The 15,699-nt window shown below is 48.2% G+C and overlaps 1 protein-coding gene across 1 annotated transcript in view; it reads right to left on the reverse strand.

The window, feature by feature from the left end:
• Positions 1-15,699, reverse strand: part of VWF (von Willebrand factor) — a 138,115-nt gene that overhangs the window by 51,733 nt on the left and 70,683 nt on the right. Inside the window, exons 19-25 of the mRNA XM_030321487.1 lie at positions 11,013-11,116; positions 9,581-9,719; positions 7,116-7,250; positions 4,777-4,923; positions 2,008-2,148; positions 1,692-1,805; positions 323-479 (exon numbers count right to left, since the gene is read on the reverse strand). Of these exons, the coding sequence (XP_030177347.1) occupies positions 323-479; positions 1,692-1,805; positions 2,008-2,148; positions 4,777-4,923; positions 7,116-7,250; positions 9,581-9,719; positions 11,013-11,116 (937 nt within the window). The remainder of the gene's footprint in view (positions 1-322; positions 480-1,691; positions 1,806-2,007; positions 2,149-4,776; positions 4,924-7,115; positions 7,251-9,580; positions 9,720-11,012; positions 11,117-15,699) is intronic.

Genomic DNA, 15,699 nt, shown 5'->3' on the forward strand with positions numbered 1-15,699 from the left:
GTCTTTTTTTTTTTTTAAGTTTATTTCTTTTGAGAGAGAGAGAGAAAGAGCGAGCATGGGGGAGGAGAAAATAAAGAGAGGGAGATAGAATCCCAAGTAGGTGGCAAGATCATGACCTGAGCTGAAATCAAGAGTCGGATGCTCAACTGACTGAACCAACCAGGCATGCCCATCAATGTCTTAACTCCCTTCAACCCTCAGCTATCTGTCCCCATACAGGAGCTCTATGTTCTCTCCCACGAAGGAGTCCTCCCACACCCCACTTAGGGGTGTTAAAGTCTAGATCCATGAGGGATGGTGTCTGAGGGACATCAGGACTCACGACACAATGTGGCTGTCCTCCAGGCCACCACCTTGCCGTGCTGGGCACACACGTGGGCGTAGGCAGCAATGGTGTCACAGAAGCAGGCACAGTCCCCAATGGACTCACAGGAGCAAGTGTCGTAGATGCAAACATCCAGGAATGGGTCAGGGTCCACCTGCAAGGGAGTCTCAGGGTGGCCTAGGCCTGGGCAGAATTCAGGAACCCTGGCTCTTGGTCTGGGGGAAAATATTCTGGTGATCAGAGTAGGGCAACTGGGGCTCCAGGGTAGAAGGAGAAATGCTGGTCAGTGGCCCCAACAGGGAGTGGGTACAAAGGCATACTAATTCTTAGTCCTAATCTGGATTCCAATAAGAAAAGCTGAATAGAGGAGTGTTGCTGGCCTTTCATAGGATGTGATATGCCTTAGAATTTTTCAGAATGTTCTCTTCTATCCATCTTCCCACATACCTGCTCAGCCAGCCAGCCATTCCCATAACCCACACTCAACCTCATAGGTGTTAGCTGTTTCTCATAAACACATACATGCTGGTTGCCTTCTTCCTTTGCCTCAAAACGAAGGAAGGAACACATCAGGACTGCTCATGCTGCCTCACTGGGGCACTGTGGGGCTATTCCGCTGGACTGTAGGACCGGACCGGCCTGGGCCTCCCAGACTCTGCCCCCCAAGCTTCCCACTCACTACCCACATTAGATCTCAGTAACCCCTTCGCACCTTCCCTGCCCGCCCCCACACACTGCTGCACACACTGGCCTTTTCCAAGGTAGTTGTGGTAGGAATGAATTCAGACATTAAGCACATCATTGTTTCCAACACATTCCAACAATCCTGATCTCCCTGGCTGCCTCACTACCTTCCTTCCTCCAACCGAGATGCCCAGGGTGTCCACCCAACTAGCCAACCCTAGGTACTCTCTGAAGTATCCTCAGGAACTAAAAGTCACTGGATGGATAAAAGGATTGCTGAGACTGGTTTCATACATGTGGTGCTACAGAGCGCATGCGTGTGTACGTGGCTGTGTGCGTGCACGTATACATATATACACGTGTACCCACACAGACACCCACATACATGTGCACACAAGCTCTAAGACTGAGGCCAAAAGAGAAGCATTGTCAGATGCCCAGAAGAGCTCTGCCTTGCGTAGAAGAAAAATGGCTCGCCAGGAATTGCTCTCCTCATACACTGTCCTTTATGCTTTCTGTTTCCCAGCCTGAAGCCGAGAAAGGGAGTAAAGAGGTGACTTGATAGAGACCAATTCAAAGCCTCCAAGGTTGTGTCCACAATTAGAAGCTCATGCTCCAAGTGCCCAAGCCACTCGGCCAACCCTTAGCAGTCTTCTGCCTCCAATGACCCCACAGCCCTCACCAGCCTGTTGCAGTCCTGGAAAATATCACTGGTGAGGATCCTGCAGGAGGAATCCACCATTGTCTGCTTCATGACATTGCTGTGACAGGTAGCAGGGGATGAGTCCAGTGGTACCTGGGGAACAGGGCAAGAGGACACAGATGGACCAAAACACAGCCCAGAAGGATCCAAGAGACCCTCCTCTGGAGCCATGCTTCCACTGAAGTTCATACCACCCCCCCTCCACCCCACCCCCCTCCAACCCCCATAAAACTGATGGGGACGTTCCAGGAAGCACGCTTCTTGGGCTTTGTCCACACAGAGACCCCAGACATACTTTCCTGGTGTCGGCACATCGCGGGCTCACTTTCCAGGAATTCCCAAAGTCCACGGGATCTTCTTCCACTTGGAGGCTGCTGGTGGTGAAGTCATTGTTCTGGATGCCATCAAAATTCCCACATAGACCACACACTTTCTCCTAACAGACAAGATGAGATCATGAGCACTGTAAACCTCGGAGCAAACTCTCTGACTCGGGGAAAGGAGAGTTCCGGGCAGCAAAGGCGGCAGGTTCATCAGAAGAAGGAGAGGCTGGGAAAAGGACAGGGACGGAGACCCAGAAGCAGACCAGGATAATCGGCAAAGCCTTGTCCTTGCCAAGGTTTTTCCAGGCTTCCTCACGTCCCCCATCTTCAAGTTAAACAGAGGTCATTCACAAAGAGAGACAACCTGCTCCAGTATAAACCATCACTCTCCCCAGCAACAGGCTGAACAGAAAGAGGAGCCAGTTCAACATCACATCAATGAGAGTGTACAGATCCAAAGAGGGAACGTTCTAGTCATACTTTACTGTGGACAGTGTAATAATGCAAGCCCATTATCTGGACAACTGCAGCCTGTTCAGAACAGGCTGGCTAGGATTCTGCTGTATGTCAAATGCCACCAGGGTTGACATAATATCTTATCTGTCTCTGTGTTCACCTATCATGTATACAACATGCAAGCATGGGCAGCTACGAGTCCTGAACAAGTGATTGCTGAATGAATGGAAACCATCACATAAAAACTATGTAAAGAACTAGAAATATCTAGCCTGGAAAACAAAGCGTATTATGCTCTTACAACATACTTAGAGCCCTGTCTTGAGATGTGACTTGCTCTCTTTTGTTTCAATACAGAGAATCTATTTGGTACAAGGATGAACTTACTGGGAAACATATAAGAAGAGTGTTCACATAATTGGACGAAAGGCCTACTCATAGTAGGCCCCTCATAGTACGGCCCCTGCCCTTATTAACTACCATTCACTCCAGTCCCTCTTCTCCAGCCACACTGGCCTCATTGTTCAAATACCCCAAAGGCCACCCACTGTAGGGCCTTTGAACATGATATTCCAACAGCTTAAATTCTTTTGTCTGGATATTTACATGATTCACTCCCTCCCTTCCCTGAAGACTCTGCTCATGTTACCTTTTCAGACAGGTCTCATCAGACCAACCAATCTAAAATAATAGCCCCATTAGAATACAATCTCCACCAGGGTTGTGTCAGGCAACACCGTGCCCCCCCTGCAAAGATGTCCATGCCCTAATCCACACATGGCAAAAGGAACTTTGTTGATGTGATTAGGTTAAGGATTTCATGATGGGAAGGTTGTCCTGGACAATCTAAGTAGGCCCAGTATAATCACAGGGTCTTACAAGGTGCACGGGAGGAGTCAGAGAAGGGTGAGCTGGCAGAAGCAGAGAGATATTGGAAGATGCTGTGCTGTTTGTTTTGAAGATGGAGGAATGGGACCATGAGCCAAGGAATGCAAGCAGGCCCCAGAAGCTAGACAAGGCAAGGAAACGGATTCTCCCCTAAAGCCTCCAGGAGAATGCAGCCCTTCATACTTTTGACCTCCAGAACCCTCAGATAATAAATTTATGTTCCTGGGGTACCTGGGTGGCTCAGTCGGTTGAGCGTCTGACTTCTGCTCAGGTCGTGATCTCATGGTTTGTGGGTTCAAGCCCCACATCAGGCTTTGTGTTGGCAGAGCGGAGCCTACTTTGGATTCTCTGTCTCCCTTTCTCTCTGCCCCTCCCCCACTTGCATGCATGCTCACACTCTCTCTCTCTCTCTGTCATAAGTAAATAAACATTAAATTTAAAAATAAAATAAATGTATGTTGTTGTTTTAAATTACGAAGTTTGGTAACTTGTTATAGCAGCAATAGGAAACTAAGACAAGGGTTTACATACACACACACACACACACACGTACACACATACGCATATACATACACATATTCATACCCATATTTATATACATACGTGCATATACATATCTAATTTTTTCCCTGCTGTAGCCACAGTGCCTAGAACAGGGCTTGATACATAATAGAGCTTAGTAAGGATTTGTTGAATAAATGAATGAGTGAATTGTTACTGTGTTCAGGAAGTAGAGTGGGCACCACAGGAAATAAGGGCAGTGCAGCCTCACTTCAGTACAGCCGAAATGAATGGTGCTGTCAGAGATGCTACTGAGGCTAAATCAGCCACCAGAGTAGACAAGAGTACTTGTCCCACACTTGCCGGTTAGAAAAACAAAGTCCAAACAAACTGTTGGAACCTGGACACAAATGGCGTAACTTTCTCTAAACTAGGCTGTCAGCAGTTCTACAAATAGCTCTCAGAATGTACTGGTCTATGGTTCAAATGGCAAGGCAACACCCCAGAATGTTTCACAGTGTTTTAACAATATGGCGCGTGATCAGTATGCCTCTTTAGGTCAAGAAACCTTAAGAAAAGCTATTGCCTCATCTTTCACTTCCTTCTTTGGGGGATATAAACTGCATGCCTAGCAAGGCCATTCAAGGAATGGTTTGCTGGGTTGGGGCCAGCCACAGTCCTTCCTACATGCAGCTGGTTTCCGGAAACAGCCAAGGCTGACTCTACACCTTGAATCAGTGGTCTTATTTGTCTGGGAAAGGAGGCCAGATGAGATGACCAGCTACTTTCCCCCGTGGCAGTGGGCAGGGCCAGTGGGCTGCTGCTCAGAATGCTGAGAAAGGTACAAACAGCAAGTCACAGACGAGACCAAGAGGAAACAGAGAAGAGCCACTAACCTGGTATGTCTGCTTCAGAGCCACGGAGATGCTCAGGCGGTGGTCCCAGATCACAGAAATGGCCTTGCCCAGCAGCAGAATGACATAGTGACCAGACTCCACCACTTCAAAGTGGGTCTCATCCATCATGGGCTTCATCACATTCACCTGAAGGATGACAAAGCACGAGAAGAGGGAGTGAAGGGCAGACATGAGAGACCCCCTCCACCCCACACCTCTGCCTGTCTCCAGAACTACAAGTCATTTGCCCCACCTGGGCATTTGCCCCACCAGAGCATGCCCTTTTGGGGCCTACACCCTGCCTGGATGTTTCTGCATCAGTCTTGCCTATCACTGGCCAAGAATCCTATGACTCAGGGATCATAGCAGAGATGGCAGCAAAATCGTAATTATAAGATCAAAAATACAATGAAACCTACCAGTGGAAGATATCCATCACCTCACAAAAATAATTTTTTATACTTGATCATTAAACGCACGAGGTCTCCTAATCAGGTTTTAACATGGCAATGATTTTAGGGGTGCCTGGGTGGCTCAGTCGGTTGAGCGTCCGACTTCCGCTCAGGTCGTGATCTCATGATTTATGAGTTCGAGCCCCGTGTTAGGCTCTGTGCTGACAGCTCTGAGCCTGGAGCCTGCTTCAGATTCTGTGTCTCCCTTTCTCTTTCTCCCCCTCCCCACTTGCACTCTGTCTCTCTCTCTCTCTCAAAAATAAGCATTAAAAAATTTTTAAAAAACCATGGCAATGATTTTAAATATCTCTAGGCAATTCATTTAAAAATCTATCCGTTTATATAAATGAGCACTAGACTCTTCCCTTTCCTTCCCCCATCTCCTGCTCCCCAGAGTCCCTGTCACCAGGAGTCAGCTGACAGAGAACAGAGAGACTGAAAAGCTCAGCGATGGTGGCAGGAATCATGGATTTCAGTTTCCAGAAGGACTCCAACCTGGGCCCTAGACTTGGCAGAACTGTTGCCTGTGTGAGCCCTCAGAGCCCAGCTCAGCGTGCTTGGCTGACTATCTAATTCATAAAACTGAAGTAGTTGCGAAGCACCTGTCACCCTTTGCCAAGGTTCTCCTTCGTGACACACACGTGCAGAGCTCATCATAAGTGCTCACCTCCTATTCGACATCACCATTGTCATCTGTCCTTTGACACAGAGTTGACACTGCTGACCCACAGCCAGTAATGGGGAATTCACTCCCCATCTCCTGATATCGGTGGTGCATGTTCCCAAGAAGTGAGGGATGCGGGCTGAGACCATGGAATAAAATGATGATACCAGGACAGGTTTGAGCCCAGGCCCTGTTCTCCCTAGTACAAGACATTCAGACCAACAGAAGCAAAACTGTGGTCTCCAGGCTACCTGGAGCTCCAGATGCAGATTCTGGGGTCCCTCTCAGACCTATGAGAATCTCAGGGTGGACCCCGGGATCAGGATCTTAAATCAGATGCCAGGTGGTTCTTCTGTACTCTTCTGAGAACCACTTCATAAACTCTTATATACAAGGACTAAATATGTTCACTGCTCTTTTGAACTCTTTTGAAAAGATTTTATCTGAAAAGAACTGAAAAACATACAGTAAAAATCCCCAAAACATCATTACTTCCCAAAATAAATGTTTAAGTATGTGTAAATATAATATATATCTATATATTTTAGTGCATATATGATAGATATGTATATATATTATATGTACATGTGTGCATATATATTATATATGTATACATATATGTATTGTGTAGTAATGATACCCACGTATATCATATGACAGATATGTATATATGTATATATTATGTATATGTGTGTATGTGTGCGTGTGTATATATGATGTGTATGCATATGATATGTGTATACATGATATTTATGTCTATACACTACATATGTGTGTATATGCACATATATAGGTACATATGTGTATACATTAGTATGTGTGTACATGTGCGTATATGTGGTGTGTGTATATATATTCCTATCTATATATTTCATAAATATATACACACACATACATATGTATATGAAAGGGAAAGGCCTCCTGCCCTCCAATCTCCACCCCACCCTCCTGATTCTTCCTACACTTTTGTGGATACAGTCCCACATTTATGTCCACTCACATATCTGAACTTTATTTTACTAAAATGGGATAGTGTTATCCACGGTCACCTGCAACTTGTTCTTCTCATAGAATATATGAAGGTCAGACGATACGGCTCTACCTCATGCTCACTGTACAATATTCTGTCACACAAGTTCTAAACAGCGCTTGATACATGCTCTTAATCAGCTGACAGAAGAACAGAGGGGTGTGAGCATAGAGGGGATGAGGCTGGCACTCACCTCCCCATCAAACAGTTCAATCTCGCCTCCTCCCACCAGGATGGTGATCCGCTTCTTGCATTTCACTGACGGGTAGCTGCACCCCTCATTCGCCACCAGGATCCGGAAGGTGCCAGGGTTACTGCCACAGTAATCCTGGGGAAAGGGAGAGAAATATTAACCCTGCTACCTCTCCCCAGATCAGAATATTGGCATCTCACCATCTCAGACCATCGAAGGATATGTGTTAAAGGATGTTACCGTGTCCATGCATGGGCGTGTGTGAGACAGAGAGAGAGGGAATGAGAGAGGGAGAGAGAATGACTTTAGGGGGAGAAGGGACAGATGTGTCATCTTCAGCCATTACCTATGAACCAGAGTCAGTGAGCACAAGGTAGAGAAGCAGGGAGAGGGGGAGGGGAGAGGGAGAAGTGGCACGTGATATGCTTTGCTGAACACATCAGCCTAAATACCCCTACCTAGAACCTGTTAGTGCTTAGTCTCACCCAGCTAACTAGGACAGTTTGACCACATGGCACTTTGTGGCTCTAAATTCTAGCTGAATCCCTCTGGACTGCTGGCCCAGAAACATAACCAGAGGTCATCTGACACAGCTCCACAGATGCCAAACTACCACCTCTGGCTGGGAATAGAGGATGACGGAGTGCTGGTCCTTGCCGGCAATTTCATAGAAAATTAACAAAAAGGGGACACACTTCTAGCAAATACCTCCCCATGGTGGCTATAGCTGTGGTATGGTAGGAGAAAAAAAAAGACAGAAAAATTAGGTGTGAGCCTTGCTCTGCCAGTTATTGGATACACTGAGCAAGTCACTTACCTCTCTGACACGCCCGCACACACACACAGACACACACAATCGGCCCCTCTAAAACACAGGATCAGCCAACTTAGTGGGGATTGTTAGGTTAAATGGATCTATGTTGAGTCAATGGGATGGTGAAGGACAAAAGAGGGAACAAAGGTACAGGTGCTTTATAAATGGTTCTTGTCACCAGCTGAGATTTTGCTAAAAAGAGTTAAGTCTTGATGATACCTCCCAAAGAAGGGAGAAAGGGGAGGATCTGGGACAACGTATCAGAAGGAGACAACAGAACTGGCTGTGATGGAAGACAAGCAACCCACAAAGGGGGACAATTTGAAAGGGACACTAAAACTGGCCCGCTTGGGAAAGCTCTGCCTGGGCAGGGAAAGCCGGGGAGCAGTGGATCTGACCAGCTGCTTCTCATTGCGCGGAATCAGTCTAGTCGTGTTTTCTGGATGCACACTTGCATTTGATACTGGATGGGTGGTTGAATGCCAGAGCTGGTGTCACCTCATCTTTTGTTACCAAGGTTAGGAGGCAGATAATCAAAAGACGACCTGCCATATGTAATCTGTAGGAATGCTCCAGAGGGGGATACACCCCAGGTTCCTAAGTGTCAGTAAAACCATGTTATCATGTGCATGCCCTGTCTCTCTAGCACACTGCATGCCTCTCTGGGGCCAGACTGGGTCATGGGAGGTAGGAGGCTCCATTAGTTGGTGCCACTGCTCACTCCCAGCATGCCCTGTGCACAGCCTCTCAGTGCTGCTGCTCGTTCTGCCTCACTCCCAGCATGCTCTACAGGTACCCTCACTGCCTGACTCACGGGCCCTGCAGCTCTGTCTCTGAGGCTGAAGCTCCTACCAGTTTGTGGTCCTCCCTTCAGACCACACCAAGTCCCTACTCCTCCTCCTGAGAATGGAGACAGTGAGACCACATTTGTTTAAAGCTTCACAGAGTAGAGCTGTGTCATCCCTCATGAGAAAAGCACTTATACCTCCTTGCTTACTCACTTTGGTGTCAACCAGCAAAAGAAGTTTACAGGAATCCACCCAGTGGGGAGAGAAAGGCAGAGAGGCTGGTGCCCTCACTCACCACCTAGGATTTCCTGGGCAGTATGACTTTTCTGTGATGCCCTTTCTGAATTGCACTAGGTTAGAAATGGAAATGGTAGAGAACGCAATAGGATCATAGGGTGGGAAGCCAACTCCAGGGATCACTCCAACCAGCCCCCTGTTCTGGGCCGCCCACCAGGGCACTGGTGGTGAGGGTGAGAGGGGCTCGATCCAGCCTGGGATCCGCCCTCCCCACTGCACATCCTGATCGAGGCTGTGCCTGCCAAAAAGAACAGATGTGTTTTTCTAATTCCATTTTGGTACTACCTTAGGCTGGTGGTAGCCTTGCCCCCACACCACTCCCAGTCAACAAATGAGCTTCTGCCCTATTCTTGTACGTCTCCATGTAAGCTGAAGGAAGATGGGCCACGGCTCTGGGTTTCAGGCACCTCTTTTAGGGGCTGGAAAATTGCTCCAGTGGAAACCAGCCCCAGAGCTGTTTCTACAGACAGAACAGTAGAATCTGATCTGGAAACCCCCCAAGGGCAGTCAGCATCTCCCAGTGCCTCCTGGAGACAGACAGCAGGCCCTCCCTCCCTCGCTCTCACCTGTACCAGAACATACTGGCACTCTCCAGGGAACAGATATTTGAGCCCGTCGAAGGTGAGGTAGTGCGCCATGCCGATGGCAGAGCACGTGGCGTCACACACATGGTCCGTGCAGTTCCACTTCCGGTCCCGACAGACACTAGGAATAATAATGACCAGGATGACCAGTGGGTACTGTGGTGTGAGGGGCCCTTCTGGGCCCTGGGGAATGAAAGACAATGAAAGAATGCAGATCACTCTGGGGTGCCACCCAACCCTCCAGGAAGCCTCTAGAAGTGGAGGACCGGCTGCCTGTGGGGTGGGATGGGGAAGGGCAGTTTGCAGTCATAAACTGTCATATTTCTTTTAAGTCAGCTTCATGCCCAATGTGGGCTCAAACTCATGGCCCCAAGATCAAGAGTCGCATGCTTTTCCAACTGAGCCAGCCAGGCGCCCCATAAACTGTCACATTTTTAGAGCACAGGGCCAAGGGGGAGAAAGGGAAGGCCATGCTGCCCTCCTGCTTCAAGGGGGAAGTGAGGCAAAGGGGGAAACAGGTCATCCAAGGTGATGGGCAGCCAGGGGAAGAAGCCCAGTTCCTCTGTAGACCACCTGCTATGGATCTGCTGAGGTTCAGCCTCCCTGGAAGATGCCTGAGAGTGGCCATGGGGTCTCTACAGAACAGAGACACTGAAGTTGAGAGCCTTCTGACACTAACAGGGAGAGAAAGACACAACGGCAGGAAAGTTCTGAGTTGGGAAAATAGTGATCAACCGTGAACTTCTGCCAGGAGAGGTTTTGTGTGTACAGAGCTATGTTTCAATCCACAGTGATGTGTCCACTACCACAACGCTCATCCCCCCACCCCACCCCATAACCAGAGCTGACATCAGAGAGCCCACTCTGTGCGTCAGAGGTGGTAAGCTCAGACCTCAGGCCCAAAAGACAGCTAAGCGCCTTCCGGGTCCCAGCCCTTCCTGCCTCTGTTCCTGGGGACCTTCCTCTAAAGCTGTCACAGGCAGGGTGAGTGAACAGAGAAAAGGGCTAGTGAATGGGGGGCACAGAGAAGGAAGAAGAGAACCAGCCATGCCACGCACACTTGCAGAATGCTTAGGGGGCAGTATAAGGCCAGGGAAGGACCCTCCAAAGTCCGTGCCTTTTGGCAGCTTGGTCACACATGCCATGACCAAAGTCATAGGCCAAAGTCCCTCTTGGAAACACTACTCTCCAGGACAGGGTCGATGCAGGGTGAGCACAGGAGAGGATAAAGATTCTCCCCACTTTGTAGTTCGAGAAACAGAGACACAGAGAAAAGGAAAAGAACAACCATGTTCCCACAGGGTGCTGGAGGCAAGTGCCAGAGTCCTGTGGTCACGTCAGCCACTGCGACCCCACTCCCGCTCACCCCACCCCAAAGGCGCAGGCCCCAGGAAAGCCTCTCCCAGGGCCTCACCAAGTGTTGCAGTCAATTTTCACCGTTTCTCCTGGGGCGTATTCTCTGCCTTGGTGGAAGCAGGGACACCTTTCCAGGGCCACACATCTGTTTTCATGCCGGACCTAAGGGAAAGGAATCCAAATGTCTTAGGGGCCATAATGAGTGATGTAGGCCCTGCTGAGAAGATGGCCTTGGCCACAGGCCAGTCCAGGGAACCCATGCCCACCCAGGCTGGGGCTCGGCAAACACGGGCCCCCATCCACACACTGATCTCCCCAGCTCAGCTAGAGACACTCCGACCACCCTCTGCCCTCACACCCTGCTGGGACAGTGGCAAAGACTCTGTAGTAACATGTGGCAGAAGCCCTCGGATTTGCATCTCCTTAGACCCAGTAACACCACGCAGAGGATGTCTCCAAACCAAACAGGCTTACGGACAAAGGTTAATGTAGAATCATTTATCATTGCAAAATATGGAAACAACCAACTGTTCAACAACAGGAAAATGATTAACTCCATTAAGGAATCCCCAGATAATGGTATCCTTTGTAGCTATTAAAATGGCCCTTTGGAAAACTCTTATATGATGTGAGAAATACTGACACTATTAATTTTTAAAACAAGGAAAGACTGTACTTACATACAGTCCATATATATATATATATATATATATATATATATATATACACACACACACACATATACATACACACACACACACACACACACACACACACAATCCAAAATATGCCACAAAAAGACTAGAAGGAAATACAGAAGTTCCATCCAGATAGAAGCCTGAGACAGAGAAATAGGGGATTTTTATTTTCTTTTTTGGTTTTTAAATTTTTTTCCACATGTTCATCAATAAGCATATATTATGTTTACAGTGGAAATGATGGAAAATCTGTTTAATAAAACTTAAATGCATTTAGCCCCTGGAGATGAAGGCTGCATACTGCCCATAGACAGGGATGGACCAAAGCCAGAGTCTGGGGCTTGCTCAAGCCCCACATACCTGCTCTTTGCCTAGTCCCCTGGGATTCTGATACACCCTCCATGGGGGTATGCTCTGTTTCCCTGCCCTTAACCCAGGAAGAAAGTACTATGTGAACATGTTGTACTCCTCAGGCCTGTAGGGGTCAGAGGGAAGAAAGAACTAAGACCCACTGGCCACAGTGGGCTCAGAAGGAACTCTCCAAACCTACTCTGACCCCAGCACGTAGATATGCTTCTGTCCCAGCCCCGTAGGACAGCCCTGGATGTCTGCTCTGGTGTGGGCTATGGGTAATCTAAAAGAGCCATGGGTCACCTTCAGGTGAAAGGACCACAGCACATTGGTTCCAGAGATACCTAAGGGGTGAGAAGTTCCTGGTTCAGGATCCACGAGTTCCAGTTACTCCCCAGACAAGCCTGAGTTCCCTGGGCTTGGAACTGAACAAAGCCCTGGGAATGGGGCAGTCCTGGCCTAAACAAAGAGTTTTCATGTTGGGGACCATAGGCTAAAGTAGTGTGTGTGTGTGTGTGTGTGTGTGTGTGTGTGTGTGTGTGTGTGTTAGAACAGGATCAGAAGAATAACCTCCAATTAACCACCACCTTCACCCAACCCCAAGTCCTCAAGACCTAAGTGAAGGGGGAGGGTGGGAGCACAGAGTATGAGGAAGAGGCAGGTCAGCCAAGCCCTGTTATTGGAAGACAAGGAGCTTAGGCACCCAGTAGGGAAGATGACAGCTTGGCAGGATCAGGGAGGAGGCGACAAATGTCTCTCTACCACAGCCTTCAGAAACTATCACAATTAGGGTTCATTCTCACATCCCCCCCTCAAAGCGTCATCACTTCTAACTTAAGTCCGAGGCCTGCCACCTAATGGCTACTCTAAGAAAGACCGACACATTTACTGGGGAAGCTTGACATGCTCTCCAACACCCACACCTACAGCTGACGGAGACCAGACAGTAAGTCTCCTTGTTGGAAACGTAATGTGAGACAAAAGTGATGAGGATGCACAGAGGTGGATTCCAGGAAGCAGAGCCCTGCTCACCTCACCCCACCTCAGCAGAACGTGCACTGCCCCTCTGCCTTTGAGCAGGCTGGCTGGAGGGCTCCCATGCCTCTTGGTCTGCATGCTGGATGTTTCTACCTCTCTCCAGGATATTCAGCCCATTGACAAAGAGTCTTGCACCCCCATGGCTCAGGTAGCCCCTCCCCTGGCCCAGGGGTGAGTCCCAGCCCTCCTCCAATGGACGTAAACACAAACCCCAGCTTGGTCATGAGATAAAGCCACAAGTGCCCCCTTCCTCCTTTTGCACTCTCACTGACAAGCCATATGGCTCTCTCCGCCCTGACTTACTGATGGATTACAGGATTAAAATAGGACCTTCATACTGGATGGGGACTGCTATAAAGACAACAGAGGTGTGGGGTTAGATTCATGAGTCACAGCTGGAGAGGGGACAAAGCATAACCTTAAGAGGAAAGGAGAGGGTTCTCGTGCCACACCTCAGTACCAGCTCTGACTTGGGAGAGATCAAATAACACCAGCCCAGCAAAAAAACACCCAGAGAGCCCTAAAGCATTAAAGAAATCCCTAGAGATAGAGAGATAAAGGCACAACTCAGGGGATGAACAAGATCAAGATGAGGACTGCTCAGACACGTAGGGTAAGCCAGGATAGTGGTCCCTAACTGGACTTTGTGGAAACTCACTTGAACATCGTATTTAAAATGACAAGAACCCGGGGCACCTGGGTGGCTCTGTCAACTGAGCATCCAACTTCAGCTCAGGTCATGATCTCACAGTTTGTGAGTTCAAGCCCCGCATCAGGCTCTGTGCTGACAGCTCAGAGCCTGGAGCCTGCTTTGGTTTCTGCATCTTCCTCTCTCTCTGCCCCTCTCCTGCTCACACTCTGTCTCTCAAAAATGAATAAATGTTAAAAAAAATTTTTTTAATGAAGAGAACCATCTCTGCCTCGTGTTTGTCCCTCTGGGACGCCAGAGGATAATAAGATAAAGTTGACAAACGGCCAAGACTTTAGAAGCAAACAAGCAGAAATCATTGTCACTATCCATCAACTTGGGACATCCTGAGTAAGAATGGCTCATGCCAAGAACATGGTACTAGGTCTTGGTCAGCCACAAGAAAAATTATGAAGTAGAAAATAAGTGATTTTGTCACTCTTCTCTGAAAAGGCTTCATCTTCCCTGACCCAACCCTCATACATAAACACCATACAGACCTATGCTCCAAAATCTTTTTTTGCCTTCCAACTCTCTGTCTTTTGTTCCCCTTAATACCTCCAGATCAGTGCAGCTGAATTCAACTACATGTTTGGCTAGGAGGAAAGAATCTGATTAAATAATTCATACTAAGGCGTGAATGGCTTCCTATGAGGATTTATAAGGCCATATGCTTTTCTAAAACCCCTGCTTGTTAGCCAGAATGAATTCATGCTCCTCATACTTCAGTAAGCCTAATTAGGTGACAAATCGCATAAGGAGTAGGAGATATTTTTGAGACAGAATGGCTTTCTTGGGCCTTTTAAAATGACATCTCATAGGATATACAGTGCCCACATGTGAGGCTGACCCTGAACGGGCCCCAGAGCCAAGCTCTGCATTTCAAAAAGCAATGCCAGAGTCTTTTGAGCCTTCCTATTGGGCCAGTGATAAAGCCAGGCATCAAAGGACCAGGGAAATGAACATGCTTCCCAGCTACCAAGAGGTTTCCTACTAGCAGAACTAGGTACCAGCTTGGAAAGTGTAACTACTAGATTTTGGAGGATAAGTGAGCGTCTCCCAGATGGGGGTGCCAAACTTTCCAAGACCACCTCACGGGAGGGAGGGAGGCAAGTAGGGCTGAAGGAGCCCAGTCTAGGACTCAGGAGACGAGGATTTCCAGCCTTCAACGGTTCCTATCTTTGCTCAGACTCCTGGGGGATAGAAGGTTGAAATCCTGGGTCTTTAGGGCTCCTCCTCACTCTACCACTGGATGGTGTTCCCGGAGAGGAGAGAATTACTACTACCTTGGGGCTGGAAGGAGGGAGCTGGGCAGTGGGTTGTGCTCTGCTGCCACCTTGCTGTGACAGTGAGGAACATTCTGACAAAGGCAAGAAGTTCACTCCAGAATTTCTCAACTAAAGAAAAAGACGGGAATCTTTCCAGTGCAACATCCTTATTTTACTGATCTGTGGGCCTCTGGGTGTGGATACAGAGGTCTTAGAATTGCTCCCATTGTGTGCTAACTTCCTACAGCATATCTCTCTGTTCACAGTAGGATTCACGGTTTTCCCCCACAAACTTCTTATAACAGTGGTCATTAAACTACTACTTACTAAGCAACTTCCATGTCCCTGTCACTGTCACCCCCAGTCCTCCCAACAGCCCTTTAACCCAGTTTTAGAGCTGAGTAAATCTCAGGAGCCAGTATTCACACCTGGAAGTATGGGACTCCAATCCAATGTCTTTTCCATACCATTTACCAGGGCGTTGACCACTTATAAAAAAACACCCCTCCACACACACACTTTGTTCCATGCAAGGAGGCATATGTACCAGGACTGGTAATATGGCCCAGAAAACCTGGCTGTAAGCAGGTGCCAAGCCTGAAACAAACTACAGAGAGGGGGACTCCCAACCTGTTCCCAACATTTTCAGACAGTTGCTGCTGGCCTTACAGTGGATACTGAGAGATGCCCTGTAAGGGGAGA

Source organism: Lynx canadensis, chromosome B4 (genome assembly GCF_007474595.2).
Source record: "Lynx canadensis isolate LIC74 chromosome B4, mLynCan4.pri.v2, whole genome shotgun sequence".
In the NCBI taxonomy this organism is placed as follows: Eukaryota; Metazoa; Chordata; class Mammalia; order Carnivora; family Felidae; genus Lynx; species Lynx canadensis.